General features: G+C 52.3%; 8 protein-coding genes and 2 non-coding genes across 10 annotated transcripts; 6 read left to right on the plus strand and 4 right to left on the minus strand.

Annotated features, from left to right (window-relative positions):
• Positions 1-1930: 1930 nt before the first annotated feature.
• On the minus strand, positions 1931-2636 carry LRP88_01185 (uncharacterized protein; the record flags this gene model as incomplete). Its single annotated transcript, XM_083237879.1, has 3 exons — positions 1931-2106; positions 2261-2537; positions 2628-2636. 3 exons carry the CDS (start codon positions 2634-2636, stop codon positions 1931-1933), a joined length of 462 nt encoding a protein of 153 aa, XP_083106384.1.
• Positions 2637-4099: 1463 nt separating this feature from the next.
• LRP88_01186 lies at positions 4100-4192 on the plus strand. Its single transcript has one exon. It is a non-coding gene; the product is annotated as a tRNA-Ser (tRNA).
• Positions 4193-5847: 1655 nt separating this feature from the next.
• On the plus strand, positions 5848-7758 carry LRP88_01187 (tryptophan synthase beta subunit-like PLP-dependent enzyme; the record flags this gene model as incomplete). The annotated part of the gene is made up of 7 exons (XM_083237880.1): positions 5848-6040; positions 6094-6286; positions 6337-6460; positions 6516-6606; positions 6659-6719; positions 6767-7127; positions 7177-7758. The coding sequence occupies 7 exons, from the start codon at positions 5848-5850 to the stop codon at positions 7756-7758; spliced, it is 1605 nt and encodes a 534-aa protein (XP_083106385.1).
• A 1331-nt stretch (positions 7759-9089) lies between these two features.
• On the minus strand, positions 9090-9194 carry LRP88_01188. The gene has a single exon. It is a non-coding gene; the product is annotated as a tRNA-Ser (tRNA).
• Positions 9195-10760: 1566 nt separating this feature from the next.
• Positions 10761-12551, plus strand: LRP88_01189 (peptidase S8/S53 domain-containing protein; the record flags this gene model as incomplete). Its single annotated transcript, XM_083237881.1, has 1 exon — positions 10761-12551. The coding sequence occupies one exon, from the start codon at positions 10761-10763 to the stop codon at positions 12549-12551; it is 1791 nt and encodes a 596-aa protein (XP_083106386.1).
• A 907-nt stretch (positions 12552-13458) lies between these two features.
• On the plus strand, positions 13459-16604 carry LRP88_01190 (DHS-like NAD/FAD-binding domain-containing protein; the record flags this gene model as incomplete). The annotated part of the gene is made up of 2 exons (XM_083237882.1): positions 13459-13584; positions 13683-16604. 2 exons carry the CDS (start codon positions 13459-13461, stop codon positions 16602-16604), a joined length of 3048 nt encoding a protein of 1015 aa, XP_083106387.1.
• Positions 16605-17164: 560 nt separating this feature from the next.
• Positions 17165-18603, plus strand: LRP88_01191 (pyridoxal phosphate-dependent transferase; the record flags this gene model as incomplete). The annotated part of the gene is made up of 3 exons (XM_083237883.1): positions 17165-17279; positions 17331-17376; positions 17439-18603. The coding sequence occupies 3 exons, from the start codon at positions 17165-17167 to the stop codon at positions 18601-18603; spliced, it is 1326 nt and encodes a 441-aa protein (XP_083106388.1).
• A 703-nt stretch (positions 18604-19306) lies between these two features.
• LRP88_01192 (uncharacterized protein) lies at positions 19307-19684 on the plus strand (the record flags this gene model as incomplete). The annotated part of the gene is made up of 1 exon (XM_083237884.1): positions 19307-19684. The coding sequence occupies one exon, from the start codon at positions 19307-19309 to the stop codon at positions 19682-19684; it is 378 nt and encodes a 125-aa protein (XP_083106389.1).
• Positions 19685-19951: 267 nt separating this feature from the next.
• LRP88_01193 (thiamine thiazole synthase) lies at positions 19952-20968 on the minus strand (the record flags this gene model as incomplete). Its single annotated transcript, XM_083237885.1, has 2 exons — positions 19952-20046; positions 20095-20968. The coding sequence occupies 2 exons, from the start codon at positions 20966-20968 to the stop codon at positions 19952-19954; spliced, it is 969 nt and encodes a 322-aa protein (XP_083106390.1).
• A 1135-nt stretch (positions 20969-22103) lies between these two features.
• LRP88_01194 (Fic family protein) lies at positions 22104-23222 on the minus strand (the record flags this gene model as incomplete). The annotated part of the gene is made up of 1 exon (XM_083237886.1): positions 22104-23222. The coding sequence occupies one exon, from the start codon at positions 23220-23222 to the stop codon at positions 22104-22106; it is 1119 nt and encodes a 372-aa protein (XP_083106391.1).
• Positions 23223-23500: the final 278 nt, after the last annotated feature.

Raw genomic sequence — 23500 nt, forward strand, 5'->3', positions numbered from 1 at the left:
AGTCGACCTCCAAGAATAGTTCCTACGGTTTGAGGAAAAGATCAACATAACAAGTATACTGCACATCAGACATCGCCACATGGCCTCCCGCCAAAACACCATCCGGCCTGAACATCTGGACCAAAGACCCGGGACCTCCTCTCCCACCCTGGCCGCATCATGACTTCATCGCCCAGCTCCAGACTCTCCAAAAGGGTCCTCGTGAACCTCCTAGTTTGACGCCTCCCCAACTTCCACATCTGAGGGGGAAAAGAAGGAGTGAACCTCTTTCTACTCCGTGGAAAAAGGAGTCTCTAACCTGGGAGTAAAAAGGTTGGCGCCGCGTGGTTTGAATGCGGAAAGTGGGCTCAGGCGGGAGGCGCAAGGTGGAAATTATGGAGTCTGGGGAGGGGTTTGGAAGGGGGATAGGTATGTGAATTGCAAGTCTGGGAAATATTGGGGAGCAGCTTGCGTGGCGACGAGGGCATTGATACGAGTCTGTCGTGGCCGATGATGTAGGAATCTCCCCAGATCCATTCTCATGACAGCCGACCTTGATCATCACGGTTGTAAGTATCTGTATGACTTTAAGGCGACGATGATACTATCTTTCTTCAGGTCACATCTCCCGGAATACGCACATTGCTCCTCGAAGTCCTCTTCGTGTCAATCACAAGCAGATAGCATCATCAACAGTCTCGACCTAGGCGAGCATGTCCACTACAGGCGTTCAAGAAGCCATGATGTATTCTACATCAAAGCCCCATGGCTCATTCAGAACATTCCGTGCTTACTCAAATCAGGCTCACTGCTCGCTATCAAGCCTAGTCATCAGATCCTGGGGAGACTTTACCTATCACCAAGATCAGCAATGTTTCATTCCTCGCTTAGACAGTCTAAACAAATCAAAACGTGGTGTTTGTAGCCGAGTCCAGACTCACGCCACCTAGTTTCCGTTTCGAGGGGAGCTCCGAGATGCTAGCGATGAGTCCGTCACCGGATTCATCCAAGGCTCTATCTACCCCAACAGATGGATCACTGCTATTTTTTCAACTGCCAATATGGTCAATTAATGATGGCGAACAGTAAATATCTTAATGTAAACCACTGGATGACATTGCCAAGTCCTCAGAGTCGTAAGACACGCATTGTGTTCATGCTGTCCTTGGAACGCGGGCGGAGCCACCCGAGTTTGCCCGCCAACACAAAGAGTTGTGATCGACGGTTATGGAATGGGCTTTGTCTTGTAGCCTGCTATGCCAATTTGAGGACTTGGCCGGCACTTGTGGCCGACAAGCCGTTATTGGCATTCGACTGACGACAGCCCTTTGCTCTTGGCGAGTCTACATTTACAAAGTCCACATAGTATCCGTATTCTCGGCCGTCATTGCCTACCCCATAAACCATTCCTCCCTCACAAGGCTGACACCAACCTCTCCCACCAACGTCTAGCATGAAGCCTGAAGCCACCTTCGGGGTCATGTCTCCTTGAAGCGTAGAACACATGGACCGCCAGCCACATCAAAGATTGCCACGTGTGGCCTCAACGAGCAGAGACAGCCATGATGGAAGCACTACTTTGTTCTGGAAGGAACTGGCCCTCGTGCCTGGTTCTGATCTAGACCTCAATACTATGGAGGTGGTATTTGAGCTCGCCCCGACTACGCCATGCCTGCACACCTCGAAACGGAGAGGCCGTAGGCAGGACCATATCTAAACGCTCAAGGCCATTTTATTCGAAATGGATTGACGCTTTGGATGAGGGATAGTGGGAGAGGAAAGGATGAACACTTAATACGCTTCTCTAGTAATAACTTAAGATTCTGAGAGCTGGGATGACTGAACATATGACTACGATCATCATAATAATAAATCAGAATTAGACCAGGTATCTCATTGTATTGTCTAAACACTTCCATTTACTTGCTTGGCATTAAGTATGCCTGTCTGCTCACGCCGGCACTATTCCACCACCACAGCCGGCACCTCCCTCCCCGGGGTCCTTGTCCTCGGGCTTTCGCCCGGCGTCTTTGGCCCTCTGGCCGGGCTTCCGGCCTCGGCGGCGACGGCTCTTCTTGACCCCGGCCTGGGGTCTGGCCGGGGGAGTCTCATCCGAGACATGATAGCCTAATTGAAGAAATTAGCATTGGGATACCAGGATAAAGAAGATAACTGGCCGTAAGGTCGGCAAGAGCGGAGCCGGGGCCAAACACCGCGAATTGCCCAGACAAGACAACTAGAATATTATATTAGCTCGTAGCTCAAACAAATGTCCACAGACTGGGCATGTAAATACTGTTCTGAGGTGCCGAGCGGCACTCCTCTGGGCGATGCGAGCCCATTTTGTGACAATGGGGGCACCGATGGAAGCCCCCGGCGGCGTTGGCAGCGGGAGCGAGAGCAAAAGCCCGGGCCGGAGCAAGGACGGTGGGAGCAGGAGCAGAAACAGGAACAACAGTGGCAGCGGAAGCAGGAGCGGCGGCAGCGGTCGAGGGAGGGGAGGAGACAGCGGCCACGGAGGCCGAAAAGCTGCTGGGGCCGGAGCCCACAGGACCAGACTGACAGGGGCCCAGTCGTTGCTTGTCTTCCACTAGATTTTATATAAGCTCATTACTTTGCGGCCGAAGTCGCATTGGATAAGAACTCACAGGTTCCATGTTGATGAGTTGCTAGAAAGCAATAACATGTCAGTAAGTAAATCTAGTTCATGACAAAGAAATACTTACAGAAAAGGGTGGGAGAACGGGGAGAAGAGTTGAAAAATCACCCTATAACTCCAAGTTAGTACTCTCAGAATGCGAAGTTACATGAGTTGACAGATGAAAGGGGACATATATCAAGTCAAGCGACAATGCGCGTGAGGGCGGCGGGGGCAAAACAACAAAACTGAACTCAGGGCGGGATACCACGCGCAAGAGAGAAATAAAAACAACGGAGAAAAGGGATAGACGGAAGCAAGCACGAAATAATCGGCGAGTGTGTATTCAAATAGACGGGGGAAGGAGAAGAAACCTGGAACTTACAGAACGGTGTTGGTGATGATGAGAGAAGAGGAAGGAAGGAAGAAGAGAGGGGGACGAGGAGTTTATCCGCATGATACTCATCATAACTCCCTACTGGTCAAGTCACATGTTGCGTGCGGTGCCAGTGTTGCTTCTTCCATTTCTTTACTAGAACATCATCATAAGGATCATCAGGCAGGCCAGAGCGGGGGGGAGAGGCGGCACCAAGACTCCGTATCAGACAGAGAGGAACTGGCGACGAAACCATGAATTCGGACTGAAACGTGAAGTAAAATCTACCGAATGGAGCTATGAGTTGACATCTTCAATACTAATGTTCAACTTCGTCTAGTTGGTCGTTGAGCCAAAGTTCTTCACGCCAAGCATTCGTTGTTTGCGACTTCAAATGGCTGGACCAGTTCCAGAACCAAATGCTGGTCACCCAGTGGTCGCAACACATCGTAGAGGAGTTTCGTCCGATATCTGCCATATCTCCATCCCGTAAATCAAGTTCTTTCGAAACCCCAGTTTCGGAAAGAAGCCGCGGCTCTCTTTGTCCATAACGCCGACAACTCGCCTAGGGCCCCGTCTGTCTTGGACCTCATTCAACAAAGAGAACCTCTTCAAAGTTTGAATCAGCGTGGGAGAATGTAGTCTTGGATAGTGCACGTATTATCTGAAAGTGATGGTGATATCGCTAGCTAAAGGATAGGTTCCAGTCGCGGGAAGGTAGGCTAAAGAGGGCGTGCATCATTTTAGAGATCTATGGCTCACAAGCGGTACCCCCTTTGATCGTTTGGGCTATAGTGCAATCAGAAAGGCGTTGAAATCGAGCCATTGAAGAAACAGCAAGTGGAGGGGAGCAACAAGGCATCACTTCACTTCATTCTACGCTCACCGGTTGCATATCCAGGGGCGATGTCTTGTGCTTGATAACCATAGCGTGTGTTATTCAAGGTGAGATGAGAACAGCCCGACCTCGGGGGACTTGCTAGACTCCATAACGGAACTTCAATTTGAGTAGAGAGAAACAAATTTGTTGTTCTGGTCGTCAACAGGCCCATGCTGCTGAGATTCAGGATCTGAAGTTGCATCGACTGTTTTCATCAAATCACCAGGACAACGTGGCCGAGTGGTTAAGGCGATGCCCTGCTATCCTGCATATCTAGGCATTGTGTTCGCACGCGTAGGTTCGAATCCTGCCGTTGTCGCTTTGTTTTTGTCCTTTTGAACAATCTTTTTGCTATTATCTTGTGCTGTTGTGTCTTGGTGGTGTGCATTCATTGACTTTTGCCGCATTGCGCTGGGCTGCCCATTTGGTGGTTGTCTGGCAAATCCTCACCTCCATCTCATCATAAACGTCCTCATAAAATGTCTAATATTGGAGTAAAAAGTGGGCCCAAGGCAAAGTGGCCCGTCTCTTCTGGTTCTTTTGACCTTCCGTCCACATGAATAAGAAAGCCACGAAGGTGCGTCAAGCAATTAGTAAAACATCCATTCGCATCTTGTTTGTTGTCGCTTTTCTTCTCTGCAACCGAAGCCGGCTCGACGTGTGTGGGCCTAGACCTGGGCCTCGGTTCTTCAACCAAGACAAGGTCAGCTGACCGTGCACGGGACTTCACTGGAGGCGGGGCCAACTCCCCGAAAATTGCCTCTGCGGCAAGATGGCTTTTGGCCAAGAGTTGTACTCCCCGAAGAGCCCCTCAATACCGTCTTGTATATGAACTTCATCCAAGACACGCATGTTTGCATCTCTCCTCAACTTGTTGACTTTGTTGGGAAACACCCTCAAGACTTCTCCAGAAAAAATCTTCCAGCCTGGCTCGGGCTTACGGCCTCTCGCACCACAAACTCCGCGCCATGGAACTCCCACTTTCGGTCGGCCACTTAACATGGGCCACTAAGACACCGGACGCACTATTACGGATCAACTACCGCCTCCATCCCTACTCCCATGCCGGCTGCATAGTTTGATCTCAGCCTTTTTACCTCAAGAGACTTTGTCAGGTTTCCCAGGGCGTCCCGTCACGGCCCCCGCTCTCGACGCCTCGTCGAACCAAACAGGCTTGGCCCTCCACCGCCGGGTCCAGCTGAAGGCATTACGAGGCCGTGATTTGTCCCCCGTGGATCGATGCCCGTTCATTGCCTGCAGTCCACGACTCTAGGTCACCCCTCGAGCATCCACTCAGGCTCGTTTGTGCACCGCCAAACCGCCGACAGTCTCCACCCTTGACAAGTTCTTGACTCCACCACCGATGGTCCGAAGGACGCGACGACGACCCGAAGCCGCGCTAACTCGTCGTTTTGTGAATCCTCCCCCACGACATTGGTCAGCCAAGGTCGATAATCCCGGTTGCCCTGCCTCTCCGGCTCGTCCGCGGACACCTCCGCTGGGGTTTCGAATGCATCGTGCTGCTCCTTTTCTGCTTCTAGAGCGCTCGCTATGGGGGTCTGTCAGGTCTCATATGCGGCTTGCGTGGTTTCTTACCCTGTCTATGCCCTCAAACCAATGGGTGATTTCCCCGTCCCACGATGTGCTTCAGTCACCCCCAAGTTACTAGGGGAACCCGGAACGTTACTTTGACCCGTCATGACTTGGCTGTTCCGCCACTGACCAGGAAGAGCGTGGGTGCAAAGCCTGGCGGGGGAGCTTGACGGATGCAGTTTTCATTGCTCAAAGCTTTAAAAATCTGTTTCATCCTCGTCCTCGTCCTCGTCTTTTTCTTGTCTTCTCCCTCATCATCCTCTCAGTGTCTGCCCTACGCCTGAGATCCTCTGCTCCAAGTACCCTCTTGTCCCATTTACTCAAGATACCCTCTGCTTTACATCTTCATTGACCCTCTAAGGGTAGCACGTAGTTATCAACATGACTGGCTCTGAGCATCTCAACGTCTTCAAGGGACCCAACTCAGTCCGTGACTATTTCGACCCCGAGCTCTCGCCTCCTCTTCCTCTTGTCGAGATCCCTGACTGCCTCAACCCCTACCGTGACGATGGCGTGCGCATCTATGCCAAGATGATGTCTATGCACCCGGCCACCAACGTCAAGGTGATGCCAGGTTGGTCTCATGATCAAGTTCCAGTGATCAAAGCTAACCTTTGTCTGTCATAGCTATGAACTTGCTCGAGAAAGGTGTCGAGCCCGGCAAGACAAAGACCATCGTGGAGAGCAGCTCAGGCTCAACTGTCATTTCCATGGCTATGGTTGCCCGAGCTTTCCACGGCATCAACGATGTCCATGCCTACCTCAGCAACAAGACAAGTGAGACGAAGCTGCGTATGATGCAGTTCTTTGGTCTCAATGTGTAAGTTTTCATTCTTTGTGGTTTGTGGCATGCCTTGCTAATGGTCAAAGCACCCTCTTTGGCGGTCCTGCTCAGCCTACTCCCATCGATGAGCGAGGTGGTATCCGGGCTGCTGCTCGTAAGGATGCCGAGTCAGAGTCAGTCTGCAGCCCAAACCAATATGTCAATGACGACGTAGGTGACCTCTTTTTTGGTCATGGGGATGATACTAATGTGGTTGGCCTTTTAGAACTGGAAGGCCCACGTGCGATGGACTGGCCCTCAGATCCACCGTCAGCTTCCAGAGATCAATGTGATTGTAGCGTCCATGGGAACTGCTGGTGAGTCCCCAAACTTGCACATGTTGATTTAGTAACTCATTCCGTACATTAGGAACCATGACTGGCCTTGGCACCTATTTCAAGCAGGCGAAGCCTTCTGTGTACAGAATTGCGTACGTTTACTGCCCTGCCCATGTCGGGTGCCCACTAACACCAACAGTGTCTGCACGAATGCTGGAGAGCGAGTGCCTGGCCCTAGAGAGTACTCCCTCATGGGCGAGGTCGAGTTCCCGTACCTTGCTGCCCATGATGCGCTTGAGGAAGTTGGCGCCACAGATTCCTATTCCTTGTCCCTGGACCTCACCCGACAAGGCATTGTTTGTGGCCCATCATCAGGCTTCACCTTGAAGGGCCTGTTTCAGAGGATCGAGAAGTTCAAGCAAGAAGGAAGGTTGTCGCAGCTGGCGGGCCCAGATGGCGAGATCCACTGCGTCTTCATGTGCTCCGATCTTCCTTTCCAGTACTTGAGCGAGTACTTTGAAAAGCTCGGTCCCGAGAAGTTCAGCCCCATTCGCAACCAGGTAGGTTCCCTTCTTAGACTTTAGTTGAGTCATCGCTGACTGGGATAAGCGCCTGAGAAATATTGACCTCTACCGATACGACGATGCCTGGGAGCTCAACGCCCTCGCTGCCTTGTCCAGCTACTTTACTATTCACCCTCTGGGTACTCATGACACTGTCCTCTCGTTGGCCGCTCAAATCGACAAGGCCCTCACCCCTTCGGCCAACACACAAATTCTCGACTTCCGACGCTCTTCCGACTATGACGCCTTCCATCTGCCCAACTCTGTCAACATCCCCCTCGATACATTGCGAGATGGTCCTTCTCGCGGCAGTCCATTTGCCAATCCTGCGGACGACTGCGCCATGCTCGAGGAGTTGTGGCTTGAGCTTGAGGCTCTGTTCACCGTCAAGGACAAGAATGGCAGCCGTAACGCCAGCGCCGAGGCTCTGATGGCCATCCTCCGTGGCAAGAGGGTGTTGACTCTGTGCTACGATGGCGACAGTGCCAGAGTCGCCAACAGCGTCCTTCGGGCCAAGGGTGTTGAGGCAGAGAGTATCCGTGGCGGATACGGTGCCCTTGCTGAGCTGCATATGCCCTGCAATGACACATGCAAGGTCGCTCCTCTGCCGATGTCGGTCGAGGTTTAAGCCATACCTCTTCCCAGTATTACAAAAGCTACCCTGAGCAGTAGCATATTATCTTTGATTGATTATGATTCTAGAGAGCAGTGGGCATCTGGATTTCTTTGCATGATATCGGGGTTCACCCCCAGCCAGGACGTGCAGTGGGCGTCAGTGGTTGGAGACATGAGGAGCACGTATTTGGGATACGCAGGATTGTTTTGGTACTTTATTTATGACTCACGATCGATCAAGGAGCATGGGTCTGGAAGTGCAGTGGGCTTCTGAGATGACGGGGCTTCAACAAGTCTCAACCGTGCAGGGGAGGACTCGAGTCCAGAAGTGCAGTGGGTTTCTGGGGTTCGACCAAACGATTTCAACCATCGAAAACTTCAATTCAACAAGATTGGGTATTCTGGTAATGTCTGGCCTTTGAGGCCTCTTGCAATTGTACTTGTGACGCTCGAGTGACCACTCATCTCTGCCTTGCACTTTTTATAAGCTAACCTCCAAACACGTATCTATACCTAAAGGTATATAAACTTATCATAATTTCAAGGCAAATCTATGCTAAAAGTAGACAAGCTTAGCATAACTCTAAGCCCTTATGATAAGGTAAATCACTTACCATTGCTTCTCTTACTGTGATGATAGAAAATCACCCTCTAGGCGGGCCTCGAGCAGGCGACTGAGATGGACACGCGACAACACTAGAGAACGGTGTCATCCAATCGTCCGAAGTGATAAGGGCCGTCTTGTCCACAAGGACGACTTTCTACGAACTGTTCAGAAAAGTACGTAATCGCAGCTTCACTCGAGGCTGGATAGTTCCCCCCTCTCGCTATACGGTACGGGTTGATCTGAGGCATTGCATGCTTACTGGTCAAGGTCCGGCACTGACCTTACCTTGCGATGCGCCATTGGCCAACGATTGAATAATAAACCCCCGACGAAACCTCCACGACGTGCTCATCTGTGTCTTGTTTGACAGCTGGGGATTTCGCCAAGTAACTTGCACTTGTGTAGAAGGGCTGGTGGGAGGTGATGGGGCGTACATGCCATTCATTTCATCTCTCTCATCTTTCCACTCCATGACTTACTCTCCCGTTGTGCGAAATGCTTTGGAGAAAGAAAAAAGGAAGGAAGGAAGGACCACTGGGTATGGCGCCTTCCCAGAATGATAGGCCTTGGGAGTATCCGTTCCTTGCCTAACCATCATCCTAAAATCTGGGAAAAACGGTTCCAGCACGTGCTTCTCAGCATCCAGCAACAACAACACCAAAATCTCAACCATCGCCATCACGACAACACAGCTTCAAAAAACAAGAGGGAATTGATGTAAAAATGCAAAAATGTATCGACAACGGCAGGATTCGAACCTACGCGGCCGAAGCCACTGCATTTCTTGGATCCCGAGATGGGACAGTTCGAGTGCAGCTCCATAACCACTCGGACACGTTGCCTAGCTTGTTTGATACGAATACGACTTGAGATTGTACTTCATAAGGGCATTGCCTACAATCACACGGAAGCAGCGCAGCCTGATGATCGCGCGCCCCAACACTGCTTGCAGTGATAGATGACAGGGCTTCGTCTTAATCATTCGGTCCCGTGGCCTTGGTGTTTTGATGGAAGGAGGACTTAAAATTTCCCTCACCAGCCTCTGATTGTACGAACGGCAATGAAAAGAGCCCATATAGATCTCCGAAACCCCAGTAGCCAAAGTTCACGAGTCCAACACCCTCCATTTAAGACGAGGCTGGCTGATGGGCGCAAACTTCAAGCACAACGACGTGTCGAGGCGACAATGTTGGTTGTTTTTTATGATGTTATAGATCGTTAAATCTTGGGATATTCAAGGACAGAATTCCATCGCATGCAGAAGTGTCAGGGCAGCTCGTAGTTGTAGTTACCATGTGGTCTCTACTTTGACATCCGGCTCGAGGAAAAACAGAGATGCCAGTACAACAAACCCTTTGGCTTATCCCCCCCTAGAGATAGCTAAAAAGTATAGTGAAGCTAGGCAAAGGAGCTCTCAAGTATTACCTTTGTGTTTAACTGTTTTATATAAATTTTATTACCATCCTTGAGAGGTGTTAGGTCACCCTCTTGAATGTTGTGGTGTCCCGTTTATTCCAAGAGGCCGAACAAAAGGCATTTCTCCTGCCAGCTCTCCAATGTCGGGAACACTCCCATCCGCGTTGGTGAGATCGTACCTCCGTCACTCCCCCCTAGTCTTGACAAACAATAACCATGTTCAATGTCTGAATTAAAATGCCGAACAATCCAATGTCTGGAGCTATTATTAGGCCGTGCAAGTGCTGCTTACAACCATGCGATTCTACCAATACCGATATTAACTTTGACGGCGTTTCCCCCAATCGCCGTTGACCCATCCAGATCCGAAACAACCAAGGCCCACGAATGATGCAAGCAACCCACTGAATGCGCGACGGTTCTAATAAAAAAACGAGAAAGTATCCATCACACGTGTCATAGGTCCTTTTGTCATATCGCCACCAGGCATTGTGTCCCTATGTCCCTCCCAAAGATGCGCTGGCATCTGGAGATTGCGATGTGCGAGGGAACCACAGAAAACGCTGCCCTCGGAACCCAGAGAAATGAAGTTTCACATTTTGACAGCCGGGACCCCGTCTCTAGATGCCCCTGGTGATCCATGACGGCATGAAAGACGATCCCCCCCTTGGCCTGTGGAACCAAAAAAGAGTCCTTTTTAGCATAAAACATTTCCGCTGGGTTGCCCAGCTTTGCTTGAGCCGATGTCGTTCTGGTTCAAGTCGCCAAGAGGTAGAAACGCCGAGCGGGTAGGAATGTAAACTCAATTGAGTCAACATACTACCGATTCCGATATAGTCTCATCCGAATCTTTTCAACTCCTAGAAGTGGCTGGATCCGAGTTTTGAGTCCTCTCGGGATATTTCTCTCCCTACACAAGGGCTGTTTGGCTGTCAAATACGGCCTCTTCGCCTTCTTCCTTCTGCGACCAGTTTGGACCCATAGCAGGAAACATGAAGGCGATATCACTTATTACGACCCTGGCGCTGGCCGGCTTCAGTGCCGCCAAGTCCATTGTTGTCGAAGACACTCCTATCCTCCCAGATGGATGGAAGCAGGTTGACAAGACGGTCGATTCGGACCATGCACTGAAATTGTCCATCGCCATGCGACAGCCCGATATCGACAACCTCAAGACAAGGCTTCGAAGACGAGATACCTCCTCCGGAAAATTCACACAGAATCACCTTACTCAGAAGGAAGCCCTCGCACTCCGAGACCCCGACCAAGCAGATATCGACGAGGTCCTCACATGGCTGAGGAGCAAAGGCATGGCTGCAAAGGCCACGCCCGACAAGGACTGGATTCACGTCAAGACCACCATTGAGGCAGCCGAGGATCTTCTCGAGATGAAGATTGGATTTTACCAGTTCGAGAACCAGGATCCCGTCCTCCGAACCAGAGAGTACTCAGTGCCCGAGTCTGTCGCCGACGCCATCAGCTTCATCTACCCCATCGCCAACTTTATGCGGCCCAAGAAGGAGCTCACCACCCTCGACGAAAAGTTCAATCCTAGTATGCTCATGAGCTTGAACCTTGAGAGACGCGATGTGGCATGCAGTCCTGTTGTGGTTCCCGAGTGTCTGCACAAGCTTTACAACATCAACTATCCCGCCCACAACGGATCCTCCTCCATTCGCTTGGGTATCGCCGGCTTCCTTGAAGAGTATGCCAACTACCAGGACAGCGACGAGTTCCTCAAGACCTTTGCTAAGCCTCTCTACAACGCCCACTACAACTACTCAGTTGAGCTGATCAACGGCGGCGAGAACTCGCAAGTCCTCTCGGAGTCTGGAAACGAGGCCGCGCTGGATGTCCAGTATGCAATGGCCCTCGGTTATCCTACCAACATCATCTACTACCTCGCGGGCGGACGGGGACCTAAGCTGGACGACAAGGGCGACCAACTCCCGGAAGAGTACAATAACAATGAACCCTACCTGGAGTTTCTCGATTACCTTCTCGATCTTTCAGACGATGAGATCCCCCATGTTCTCTCAATCTCATATGCCGACAACGAAGTTTCGGTCCCACGAAAGTACGCCGAGCGTGTGTGCTCTTTGTTCGGTCTCCTGACAGCCCGCGGCACATCGGTCCTCGCAGCGTCAGGCGATGGAGGCGCAAAGGGTTCCAGCAACTCGAGTTGCCACACCAATGATGGCACGAACCAAGATGTCGCCATGTCTGTCTTTCCCGCGACGTGCCCTTGGGTGACGAGCATCGGCGGCGTCACCGATGCCAAGGATCCTCCGGTCGGCGCCGAGTTTAGCGGAGGCGGCTTTTCGCAGTACTTTTTGCGCGAGAAGTGGCAGGATGCCGACATTGAGAGCTATGTGAAGGCACTGGACGGTCACCTTGACGGCTTCTACAATGCCAGCTATAGAGCAGTTCCGGATATTTCGGCTGTGTCGACCAACTTCATCACCAAAGTTGCAGGTTCAACGCAGGCTGTTCGAGGAACAAGCGCGAGTACACCTGTGGTCGCAGCCATGATTGCTCTCATCAATGACGCTCGCGTACGCAAGGGCAAGGATGTTTTGGGTTGGCTCAATGAGGTGCTGTACTCAGATGAGGTTCGAGCAGTTCTCCAAGACATCACAGGTGGACAGAGTCTTTCGTGCAGTTTCAAACATGGTGGCGGAACTCCTGGAGGATGGCCTGCTGCAAAGGGCTATGATGCCATCACAGGCTTGGGAGTGCCGTATGACTTTGAGAAGCTGTTTAACGTGCTGGTAGATATCTGAGAAACTATAGAGTAAACACTGCAGACTGTACAATAGAACACTTACCCATATACATAGACCACCTGTTCAACTCAACTGTGCCATTGTGATCAAGGTGATGTGATGGTTCGTGATAGGTGGAGCTTCGATTGGATCTGAGACCCGGCAAAGCCAACCACGCCACCCGCTAAAACGCTCAAGAGATCCATGAGAACAGGGCCCTTGATGGTGCGATAATCGCTGAGGGTAGGCCCCAGCCTCCGGCGGTTTAGCGGTCTGCCGCCCCTCCCACACCTGGACGGCCCGGGGCCTCAGTCCGGGCAATGAGTTCCTTATCGATAGCGGATCTGCCCAGCCTCTACCTCCAGCTAAGAAGCGCGTCACTGGACCCGACATCAACAAGAGCGGGCGGGCACTTGGACCTTGCCTTGGACTGCCGTGGGCCTAGACCATTATCCTATCGCGTTTTTGGACCTGCTCTGCTCATCTTTTCCTCACCCACGGCTACAGAGCGAAGAAGAGACCATTCGGACCTGCTTGGACTTCATCTCTTTTGAATTATCCCTACTTCTTCGTCCCGGGCGATCGCTCATCTCAAATCTCCTGCCGGCGCGGTCTTCTCCGCTTCGCGACCCCAGCTCCGGGCCGCATCTCCAACTTCAAACGCCTCCATCTTTAACCCGGAATCTCACTCCACCACCACCACTACACACCCACACGCAACACCTCACTCTTCGCCGACGCCTCTGCTTCCGGATCGCCAAGTTATCGCGAAAACACAATGACGACGAGGCATCTACTTGACCTTTCATAAGATTGTGGACTCGGCTGTCGATTTCTCGCGACCGCGGACGAGGCCCGGCCCGCTTTCTCCATATCGCGACGCGGTGGGCTCTTCGCAAGAGCTTCGCCTTCCGCCCACGATACCATGCCCACCACTCACGTTGGGCCCGAGTCCCGAGAAGCTTTGCAGGATATCGCCAATGGCCTGCTTAAAGCCCGCAAGGTCGTTGTCGTTACAGGCGCTGGAATCAGTACCAACTCGGGTATTCCTGTGAGCTTCTTCCGCAAACGCCCCCGCTCTTCGCAGCTCGAGATCGGGGCCCTCGCCTCCATTGCTGGACCGGGTGACAGGATTGCTAACTCGTCTAGGATTTCCGCTCCGAGAATGGTCTTTACTCGTTGATTCAGGCCCAGTTCGACGCGGCCGCACAGCAGGCGCGTCAGGCCGGAGCGCAGAGCGAGAACGAATCCAGCGACGTCGACAATGGCAGGGCGAGCAAGCGAAGGAAGCTATCCGTGGGCGACGCGCCTAGTACAGAGGAAGAAACAAGCATCATCAAGGACGAAATCGAAGTGCAGGGCGAGGAGTCAGACCCCGACAGCGAAGTCATCGCAGATACGATTCAAGTTGAAGGCGATCCCGACGATCAAGAGGAGGCGAATGGCGGTCGACTCCCGCTGGTCAATGCCAGGACAACTCGCTCAACCATCGTGGCTCAGCCCATGACTTCTCCTCTCTCCTCGCCTCCCCCCGAGGACCTCAATATCCCGCTCTCAGCTTTCCGAAGATCGCGTCACGACCACTTGGCCGATGCTGGCGTTCCCCCCAGCTCGTCACCTCTCTCGTCACCACCTCCCATTCTCTTCGACCCATTCTCCAACATGCCGTCAGAAGGCAGCCCGAGCCGGCGGTGTAGCACATCGCCCTCCGAGGTCGACGATACACCCTCTTCAAATCCAATCAGCTCATCACAACCCAGCCTTGGCCCCAGTAGGAATACATTACCGAACATGAAGGGCAAGGACTTGTTTGACGCGTCGATCTGGGCGGATCCTATTCGAACATCTGTGTTCTATACTTTTGCGACCACCCTACGACAAAAAGTCAAGGATGTTGAGCCTACTAGCTCACATCGCTTCATCAGTCATCTGAGGAATCGGGGGAAACTTGTCCGCTGCTATACGCAGAACATTGATCAGATTGAGGAAAAGGTTGGCCTGTCGACCTGTCTCAGTGATGGGCCCGGTAGCCGTGGACGGTTCTCACGAAAGTCGACAGCCAACTTGAATCAGCTGAACAAGATGGTTGACGAAGTGGCTGGAAGTGCAGAATCCAGCTCTTCAGAAAAGCCTCAACATTCTTCAGATACCGAGGCCACCAGGTCTCAAAAGAGCCAGTCACAATCAGATGGCACCACCACACCACCACAGGGCGAACCTGATCAATCTCAATCTCAACCAGAGGCTTCCAAAGCCCCGGCCAAGAACGCTCGTCGGGAACTACCCAGGTCAGGTGTTGAGTGCGTCTTCCTCCATGGCTCTTTAGAGCTCCTGCGGTGCTTTCTCTGTGGACGCGTCTGCTCGTGGGATGATCAAGACCGTGAACTTGAAACCATGTCTGGACAACAACCCGAGTGCCCTCACTGTGTAGGTGCCACCACCGCTCGAGAAGAGAGAGGCAAGCGAGCCCTGGGTGTCGGCAAGCTCAGACCCGATATTGTGCTTTATGGCGAGGAGCATCCCAATGCTCACTTGATTAGTCCGATTGTGACACACGATCTTGCTCTGTGCCCGGACCTCTTGCTCATCCTCGGAACTAGCTTGCGAGTCCACGGCCTCAAAGTCATGGTCAGAGAGTTTGCAAAGGCGGTTCACGCCAAGGGAGGAAAAGTTGTTTTTGTAAACTTCACAAAGCCTCCCGAGAGCTCATGGGGCGACATCATTGACTATTGGATCGAGTGGGACTGTGATGCGTGGGTGGCAGATCTGCATGACAAGGTACCCAAGCTGTGGCAGGCACCCGAGCCTCCCAAGCCCAAGAAGAAGCGCGAGTCAAGCGGTCTCACGGAAGACGGGGAAAAGACCGAGACGAAACGGCCGCCTGCAGCGTATCCTGTGGCTCTCCGGGATACGAAGGCCACAGGGGCGTACTGTACGCTCAAGATATTAAAGGAGCTCCACAGAATATCTGGACACCAGCCCCCAGTACGTAGGGCATCGATGTCTACAGCCGTGGTCGAGACGACAACCGTGACCACAACAGGCGCAACGGCTGAGAACAAGACAGAGAAGGCGGCAGAGAAGACGGCAGACACGCCAGTATCTGCATCTTCTGAGACTCCCTCGTCGAGCTCCCCGAGCAAACCCAACAAGCCTAGGACTAGGGCGAGACGACCTCGCAAGTCTGCTCCTGCAAATCTGGGACGATCCAAAGCAACTCCGTCGACTCTAAACCCAAATCACGGGAGAACTCGACGTAACGCCGAGCCAGTCGAACCTCCCCAGCCAGCAGCGCCAACCCCAGTGCCAGTGCCAGTACCCTTTGAGCTCACAAACCCCATCATCACACCCGAGCGACTCTCTCTTGTCAAGAGCTCGATTCTTGAGTCGGTCAAATCAAAGCCGCGGGTTCGCAAGCGCAAGAAGATTGATGGAGAGGAGGTGGTGATGCCTACGGTTGGCAAGCGTCGAACGACTCAGAAGAGTCCTGAGGTTGTAGAGGCCGAACTAGGTCCCATCCAGCTTCCACCATTGAAGCCCCAACCGCCAAGTCCGATCTCTTCGCCTTTTGGCCGGCCAGTGCCTATGGAGCCCTCGCTGTTCGCCCAGGGCTACAACACAGAGAACAAGTGCTCAGAGACGGGCCAGTTGCAGTCAATTTCGCCGGTGTCGACTCAGAAGGAACCATTGACATCGATGTCGATTAACATGCGAAGACCGATGCCTTTCACCAGGAGTCAGGCATTTGCCATGGGGAACTCATCAGCTCACCAGAACCCGTCAACTCCTCCCCAGGTGGAGAAGCCAAGGGATATGTGGTTTGCGACGCCAGAAGACGTGAGCATCGTGGTGAAGCGCGATAGCACGTTGGAGGAACGAGAGGCCATCCTGGCGCTTACGAGGCTAAGCCAGGGTCACCCACAAGATCCTCCAGCGGCGAGTGTGATGGTCCCAGAGACCAGAGGTGTTCAGACACGATCATCGGCGCGATTGATGGAGCTTTGCTCTGCTGCGGGAAACGCTGAAGGGGAGTTACGATCCTGGGGTGGGAGATGGAACACCAATAGATAGGTAGAGGAGGGAGGTGTTTTGCTTATGATGGACGACAGGTCATACCGTCTTACTTGGCTTTTATACCAGCGATCAGAGATATACACATACTCGGGACAGGGAGTCCTCGAGAGCGAGCATTGATGATGAGGCGTTTAGGGGAGGCAAGATGTCAGAGCTTTTTTTCTTCTTTTTTGACAGGGAATGGATGCTAGGATTCATCTGCAGAGGCACGATGACAGGACAGGTCCATCAACTAGACAAACAAACAACGGGATAACGGATATTCGATCAGATGACTCTTTCCAACTTGCAATGCTCCATTATTAATATCCAGTAGTGGGTGACTCTTTATCTAACTTAAGGACGCTCTGAAGCGGGTACCGACGGCCCGCAGCGAATAGAGTCGAGTATCACAAGGGCGTCGTTGACGCTCAAGAGGTGGGGTTGTCGCTTTGGGGTTAGCAATTGACTCACTCACTCGAACCAGCTGAGGGTATAAGAAGAAGTCGAGAGTCTACGAGTTGTATCATCTCTTCAGGCATTGCGACATTCTTTAAGCAAGACGAAAATAAAACACAATGGGTTCAGTTACACAGGAACTCCCCTTGAGGGGAAAGCCTAGCGCTTCCGTCTTTGGCGCTGCCATGAAGGACGAGTTCCTCTTCGACCCGGAGTGGAGGAACCTCAACCATGGTACGATACATTGAGTCGTCTATGATATTTTTAAACTCACCTCAGATGCAGGATCCTTTGGTACCTATCCCAAGGCCATCAAGGCCAAGTTCCGCGAGTACCAAGACGCAAGGTGGGTTACACCCTCATCTCACAACAACCCTCACTAACAACAAACAGCGAGGCCCGTCCCGACGTCTTCATCCGATACGAATACCCAAAACTCCTCGACGAGTCCCGCGCCGCCGTGGCAAAGATCCTCAACGCCCCCGAGGACGGCGTCGTCTTTGTGTCCAACGCCACCGTCGGTGTCAACACCGTCTTCCGCAACATGGCCTGGAACAAGGACGGCAAGGACGTCATCATCAGCTTCTCCACCATCTATGAAGCTTGTGGAAAGGTGGCTGATTACCTCGCTGACTACTACGACGGCAACGTGACGCATCGCGAGATTGAGATTACTTATCCTATTGATGACGATGAGATTCTCAAGAGGTTTGAGGATACTGTCAAGAAGATTGAAGAGGAGGGAAAGCGTGCTCGCATCTGCACCTTTGACGTTGTTTCTTCTCGTCCTGGTGTCGTCTTTCCCTGGCAGGAGATGATCAAGACCTGCCGTCGTCTCAACGTGCTCAGCATGGTTGACGGCGCTCAGGGCATTGGAATGGTCAAGCTGGACCTCTCAGCCGCGGACCCCGACTTTTTCGTGTCCAACTGCCACAAGTGGCTTCACGTCCCTCGAGGATGCGCCGTCTTCTACGTGCCTCAGCGCAACCAGGCTCTTCTGCCCACGACACTGGCCACCAGCCATGGCTACGTGCCCAAGCTGGTCAAGAGGACGACCCCACTGCCTCCAAGCTCCAAGTCTCGCTATGTCACCAACTTTGAGTTTGTGGGCACTCTCGACAACTCGCCTTATCTCTGCGTCAAAGACGCCATCAAGTGGCGTCAGGACGTGTTTGGTGGTGAAGACGCAGTCCTCGACTACCTCTGGGACCTAAACAAGAAGGGCACCGACCTCGTAGCCAAAGCCCTCAACACGAGCGTCATGGAAAACAGCACAGGGACCCTCCGCAACTGCGGCATGGGCAATGTCGCCCTGCCGCTCTGGGCCGGAGAAGGAGAAGGGACGGTGGTTCCGGCTGAGGAGACGCAAAAAGCGTTCCAGTGGATGCTTACAACGCTCATCGACGACTACAAGACTTTCATGAGCCTGTTTATCCACGGAGGGCGGTTCTGGGCTCGTATTAGTGCGCAGGTGTACCTTGGGATTGAGGACTATGAGTGGGCTGGTAAGGTGCTCAAGGAGCTTTGTGAGCGGGTTGCCAAGAAGGAGTATCTTTAGAGGGTTTTGTAGATGCCAGCGTGGTTAGGATAGAGTACTTGGGATATAAAGAATTAAATGGTTTTGGTTGCGCTGATGATGTATCTGTTTCTATAGTTGACAGCGTCTGACTAAGGACCTTGAGAGGCAGAACAAGTCGCCAAGCTAATATGTAAGCCACGGTTTATTCAGTCACTCGTATCACAGGCATATATCCCAGTTATACCTTCATTCCACGACCCTACGACGCACGCATCGTGTGCATCCAACACGCTCAACTCCAAACTGTCTCTCCTTCAAATATCATGACCTTGTCTGCCTCGCCATGCTAGCGGCCGAGGTTGGTCCGCACCTAACGCATGCCTCCCACACGCACTCACACGATGCTCGTGTTTCGATTGGGCTTGGCGGAATCCCTCCGTCGTAGGGAGCCCCATGGGGAAATACCTCGTGCTCTTGTTGGCTGCGGGGACCGGCACAGCCCCTTCAGCTGCTGGTGCCTTTGTTGCCCGACTTTGCAGTGCATGCCCTGTGATTCCATGGGCTGATCGGTTGTGACGGCACCTGGTAGAAGCGTTCTAGAAGAGGGTGTTAGTTGTGTGTGTATATATATTGTATCAACTGCTCCCATGCCTAGAGTTAATACTTTCTTCTCACCACTTGCATCACTCTTCTCATCGCCTTACAAAACAACATCTTCAATCATCACCACATCCGTCTCAACATGGGCAACCAATCCTCCACCCCCTCGGACGAAACACCAAAGGATGCACCAACAGCAGAACAACCCCAGAAGAAATCTCTCTACCAGCGCTACCAAGACCAGAAGCGCGGCCCGGGCCTCAGCGACGAGGACATCAAAAAGTACACGGGTATGAACCGCGACGAGCTCAACACCTGGGCCGAGACGCAGCCCGGCGTGGGCAAGAACCAACTCGCCGGGCGTGCGGCCGGTCCCGCATCGGGGCTGGGCGGCGTGGCAGCTGCCGACGGACTTGGGGGATGGGGCCCGAGTACGGAGCCGAATGATGGGAAGCGGGGGATGAAGTTTCCGCCTGAGAAGCCAAAGACAAAGGAGATCGATGAAGATGAATCTGATTGAGGGGGTGGTTATCTTGGATTATTCATTGTACGTCACAAGCTGAGTGAGAGAGAAAGTGTGTGTGGGCAAGCTAGCATTGTATTCAAGCTATCCAGTTTCATTCTGCTCTGGAAGGGTCTCTGCCCTTTGTCTTGCTTTGACTAAAAATGAGCGACAAGGATCCATTGCCTCGAAAGAGAGACGAGGTCCTGGCTCCTGAATCATCAAGTTTCCTGAATCATCATGTGTTTCCCTGTCCCATGGCTTCTTCTGACACGTTCACATCGCTTAGAAGGCGTTCTGCTTCTTGCGGACGTCAAAGATCTTGAGGGCCTCCTCGGCAGCCTTGAGACCGCTCAGAGCCATGGCACCGAAAGTAGGGCCTGGTCTAGTTAGTAACTGATCATTGATAGTCATGAATAAAGACTCACCCATTCGGTTGGCACCGTCAACTTCAGAAAGCTCCATTCCACCGACAATCAGTCCAGGGACGATCTCACGAGTGCCCTTGACAATGGCATCTTCAGCCACGTTCATGTCAAGGCCACGCATGCCACCAAGCTTCTCAATACGCTGCATGCTGACGAGACGCTTAACAGAGAAGGCACCCATTGGGCCATCATGACCAGTGGTGGAGATGACGAGGGGCGCGTTGATGGTGTTGGGGTCCATGCAAGACTGGTCGTCGTGGTGCATCGACACAAGAGTCCAGTTGGTGACGACACCAGAGATGCGGACTCCCTCCTCGGAAGGACGGGTGATGAGGTCCTCAACGCAGGTGGCGTTGAACAGCTTAATGTTGGGGAGCTGGAGAACCTTGGACATGATGGTCGAGGTGAAGAGGGCAGCGTGCTTGACAACGACGTAGTTACCCTCATCCTCGTAGGGCACACCGACCTCACGGAGGAAGGCATCGGCAGGCTTTCGCATAACCATGGCCGAGAAGAGCTGGCCACCGAGCCAAGCACCACCACCGGGAGACACGGAAGCCTCGATGATGGCGATTCTCAAGTCAGGTCGCTTCTTGCCGAGGATGTAGGCAGCGCTAAGGCCGCACGAACCAGCGCCGATGATGACAATGTCGGACTCGGCATAGTTGTCGAGGTCCTGGAAGTAGCGGCGGGTCATGGCCCGAGAGACCTGACTCTCGCGGATGGGGGCGAACTTGAAGTCATCCCACTTGCCCTCCATCTCCTCGATGGTAGCAGTAGTGGTGTTCTTGCTCAGGCCGACGGGAAGCTTGACGGCAGGGGCGGCGAGCTCAGCAGAGCGGGTAGGGGGAGAGACGGCAGCGGGGGGAGACATGTTGGGCCTGAGTATGTTAGGGGCTGGAGGTCAATGGGGGAGGACAGCATGATCCTTTCGCTGGTATTATCCAGATCAAGTTTGGCCGTATAATCTCAGCCACGCTCTCCTTTTCTTTTGATCATTGTCCATAACCATAGACAATGATCAAAAGAAAAAGTGAACGGGCACCGGCTCATGCATGATACGTTACCTGATATGGCTCCTAGCTCAGGTTTGGACACTACCGCTGAAAGGCTCCATGGCTGCAGATTCCTCGACGGACTGCCGTACCAGATGGATGATATCTAGCATGTCACAAGTGTCAGACCAGCTCCTGATCTCTCGCCTCGAGAACAAACCTTGGGTCTTGATAAAAGTTGTGATTCAAGTTGTTTGATGGGACAATGGGTTGATGATAAAGAGTAAAGAAGAAGAGGAACAGCCCGGGAGATGATGGCTCGCTTTTATACCGCAGATGAGGGGTAAAGAAAGATAATGGATGGCTGATATCATCATGGAGTAATCCGCGGTATCGGCCAACGAAATGTAATTCCGAGTCCTGGGATGCGTCAACAGAGAAGAGTGTGGGGGTCTTGTATCATGCCAGTCGAGGTGGGAAGTCAACAAGGTTTGGCGAATCTGTAGGATGTCATATCATGGTACACATTAACCGGTCGTGGACGAGCCAATTGACACTACAGATGCTTGTACATGATGTATCTAAAGAATACGGATAAGAATAAGGAGCCCCAAGATAGCTAGATGTATACAGCCCTTGAACAATGGTGCGGTGCTTCTACGGTCGGATTCATCGGTGGGGATGCAGTTCCACTCGATGCGGCTTTTAAACGGCTTGTGAATGCATCTGTTCCAGACCCGGATTTGCAATGCCGGCCAGAAGAGTGGTTTCCCCTCATCAGCCAATGATGGAATGCCTGATTGTCGGACTTCTTGCTCCAGGTGTGTCAAGAAGCATCAACGGCGGCAAAATGGACAGGCAGTGGCATACCATCCTATTACTGTGCTACGTTGACAACATTGAGCTCCAAAGGTCTCGTTCATCATGGCATCACAGTTAGACAAGTACACCAAGTTCGGCTCCTCTAACATGCATCAGCAACCGGTCTCAGATCATCATAACATCATCATATATTCAGTCCATAACACTCATGAATTGAGCCCTCGGTACTCCTGAATTTATAGTACTGCAGTGAAAACCTAGCAGCTCCCGGATCTTGGCCATGTTATTTCGGGCATGCAAAAGAACAAAAGAAGCCAATTCCTTGTAATACTTTGGCCTGAGTGCCTCTGGCACTCCCTCCATATCCTCCTGGTTCCCCTTGGCAAAGCTCGCATTGCTTGCAATCCGCAAGTATCCCCCCCGATCATCGTCCTGTTCTCCAATGCAGACGATAACACCGCCATACTTAAGAATCGCATTCAGAATGAGACGACATGTTCGGCCATTTCCATCGAGGAAGGGGTGGATGTTAACAAAGGTGTGGCAGTACTTGGCTGCTAGAGCCACCGGGTCGATTTCTCCAGTGTCAATTACAGCCTTGACGTCGTCCTCGAGGGAGCTAATCATGTTCTTTATCGCCGTAGAGACCGTGTTGTGAGCCATATATTGATGGAAGCCGGTGCATACAGACCACTTTCGATAGACGCCAGCGTATTCGTTCCAGGGTATCTCATCGGCATCAATCTTGTCAGTCAAGAGACGGTGCGTTTCCAGGATGATAGCCTCGGACAACTCTTTTCCTTCAAGGCATACCTCTTTGATGATATGGTAGGCTGCCTCGGCATGCTGTGTTATCTCCCGGTAGGCCTGGATGACATCTTCTTCTGCATGCGGCAGACCCTTACGACGGAGATGGCCTTGCAAGACTTTATAGTCGGCATTGCGGTCTTGCTCGAGGACATGCTGAACTCGAAAGATGGCACCACAAAGCTTGAGGGTGATTTCCAACCCCCCTCCGGCATCTTCAATCATGTTGGACCCGAAGATCATGCGAGAGAGTAGATCGACCAAGTGCTCATCGAGGACATCATGTTTCGACGTTGTCCAAGTCATCACATCATGCAGACATTCCCGAAACTCTGAATGGAGGTCATCAGGGTCCACTTCTCCAAGGTAATTGTAATCATAGGCTTCTTCTTGAACAATAGTCACTCGCGAAGGCCAGACATCAGCGGCTTTGCTATTGAGAGACGTGAATGTCATCATCCGTCGAAGGGACTGGCCGAGGTGGCCCTCCCGCTGTAGCGACATCTTTGAGTTGTTTGTGGAAGGAAAAGAAGATACAAGGATTGGAATACACACATATATATACAGATATTAATGGTGCTGTGATTCACCGTCAAGCTTTTCATCCCAGCCATCCTGCGTGAACTTAATCTTAACACTCGCGTGTCATTATCTGACTCACGACCACTGTGATGAGACTCGTCTGACGCTTGGTTTAAATTATCAGGCAACCTTCATATATTTCGAGGCTCTTTGACTACCATTTGAAGATAGAGATACAAGGAAAATAGTGTGGCATCCCC

This window comes from Fusarium phalaenopsidis, assembly GCF_050370095.1.
Source record: "Fusarium phalaenopsidis strain FUZ10S chromosome Unknown contig_32278, whole genome shotgun sequence".
NCBI lineage: Eukaryota > Fungi > Ascomycota > Sordariomycetes > Hypocreales > Nectriaceae > Fusarium > Fusarium phalaenopsidis.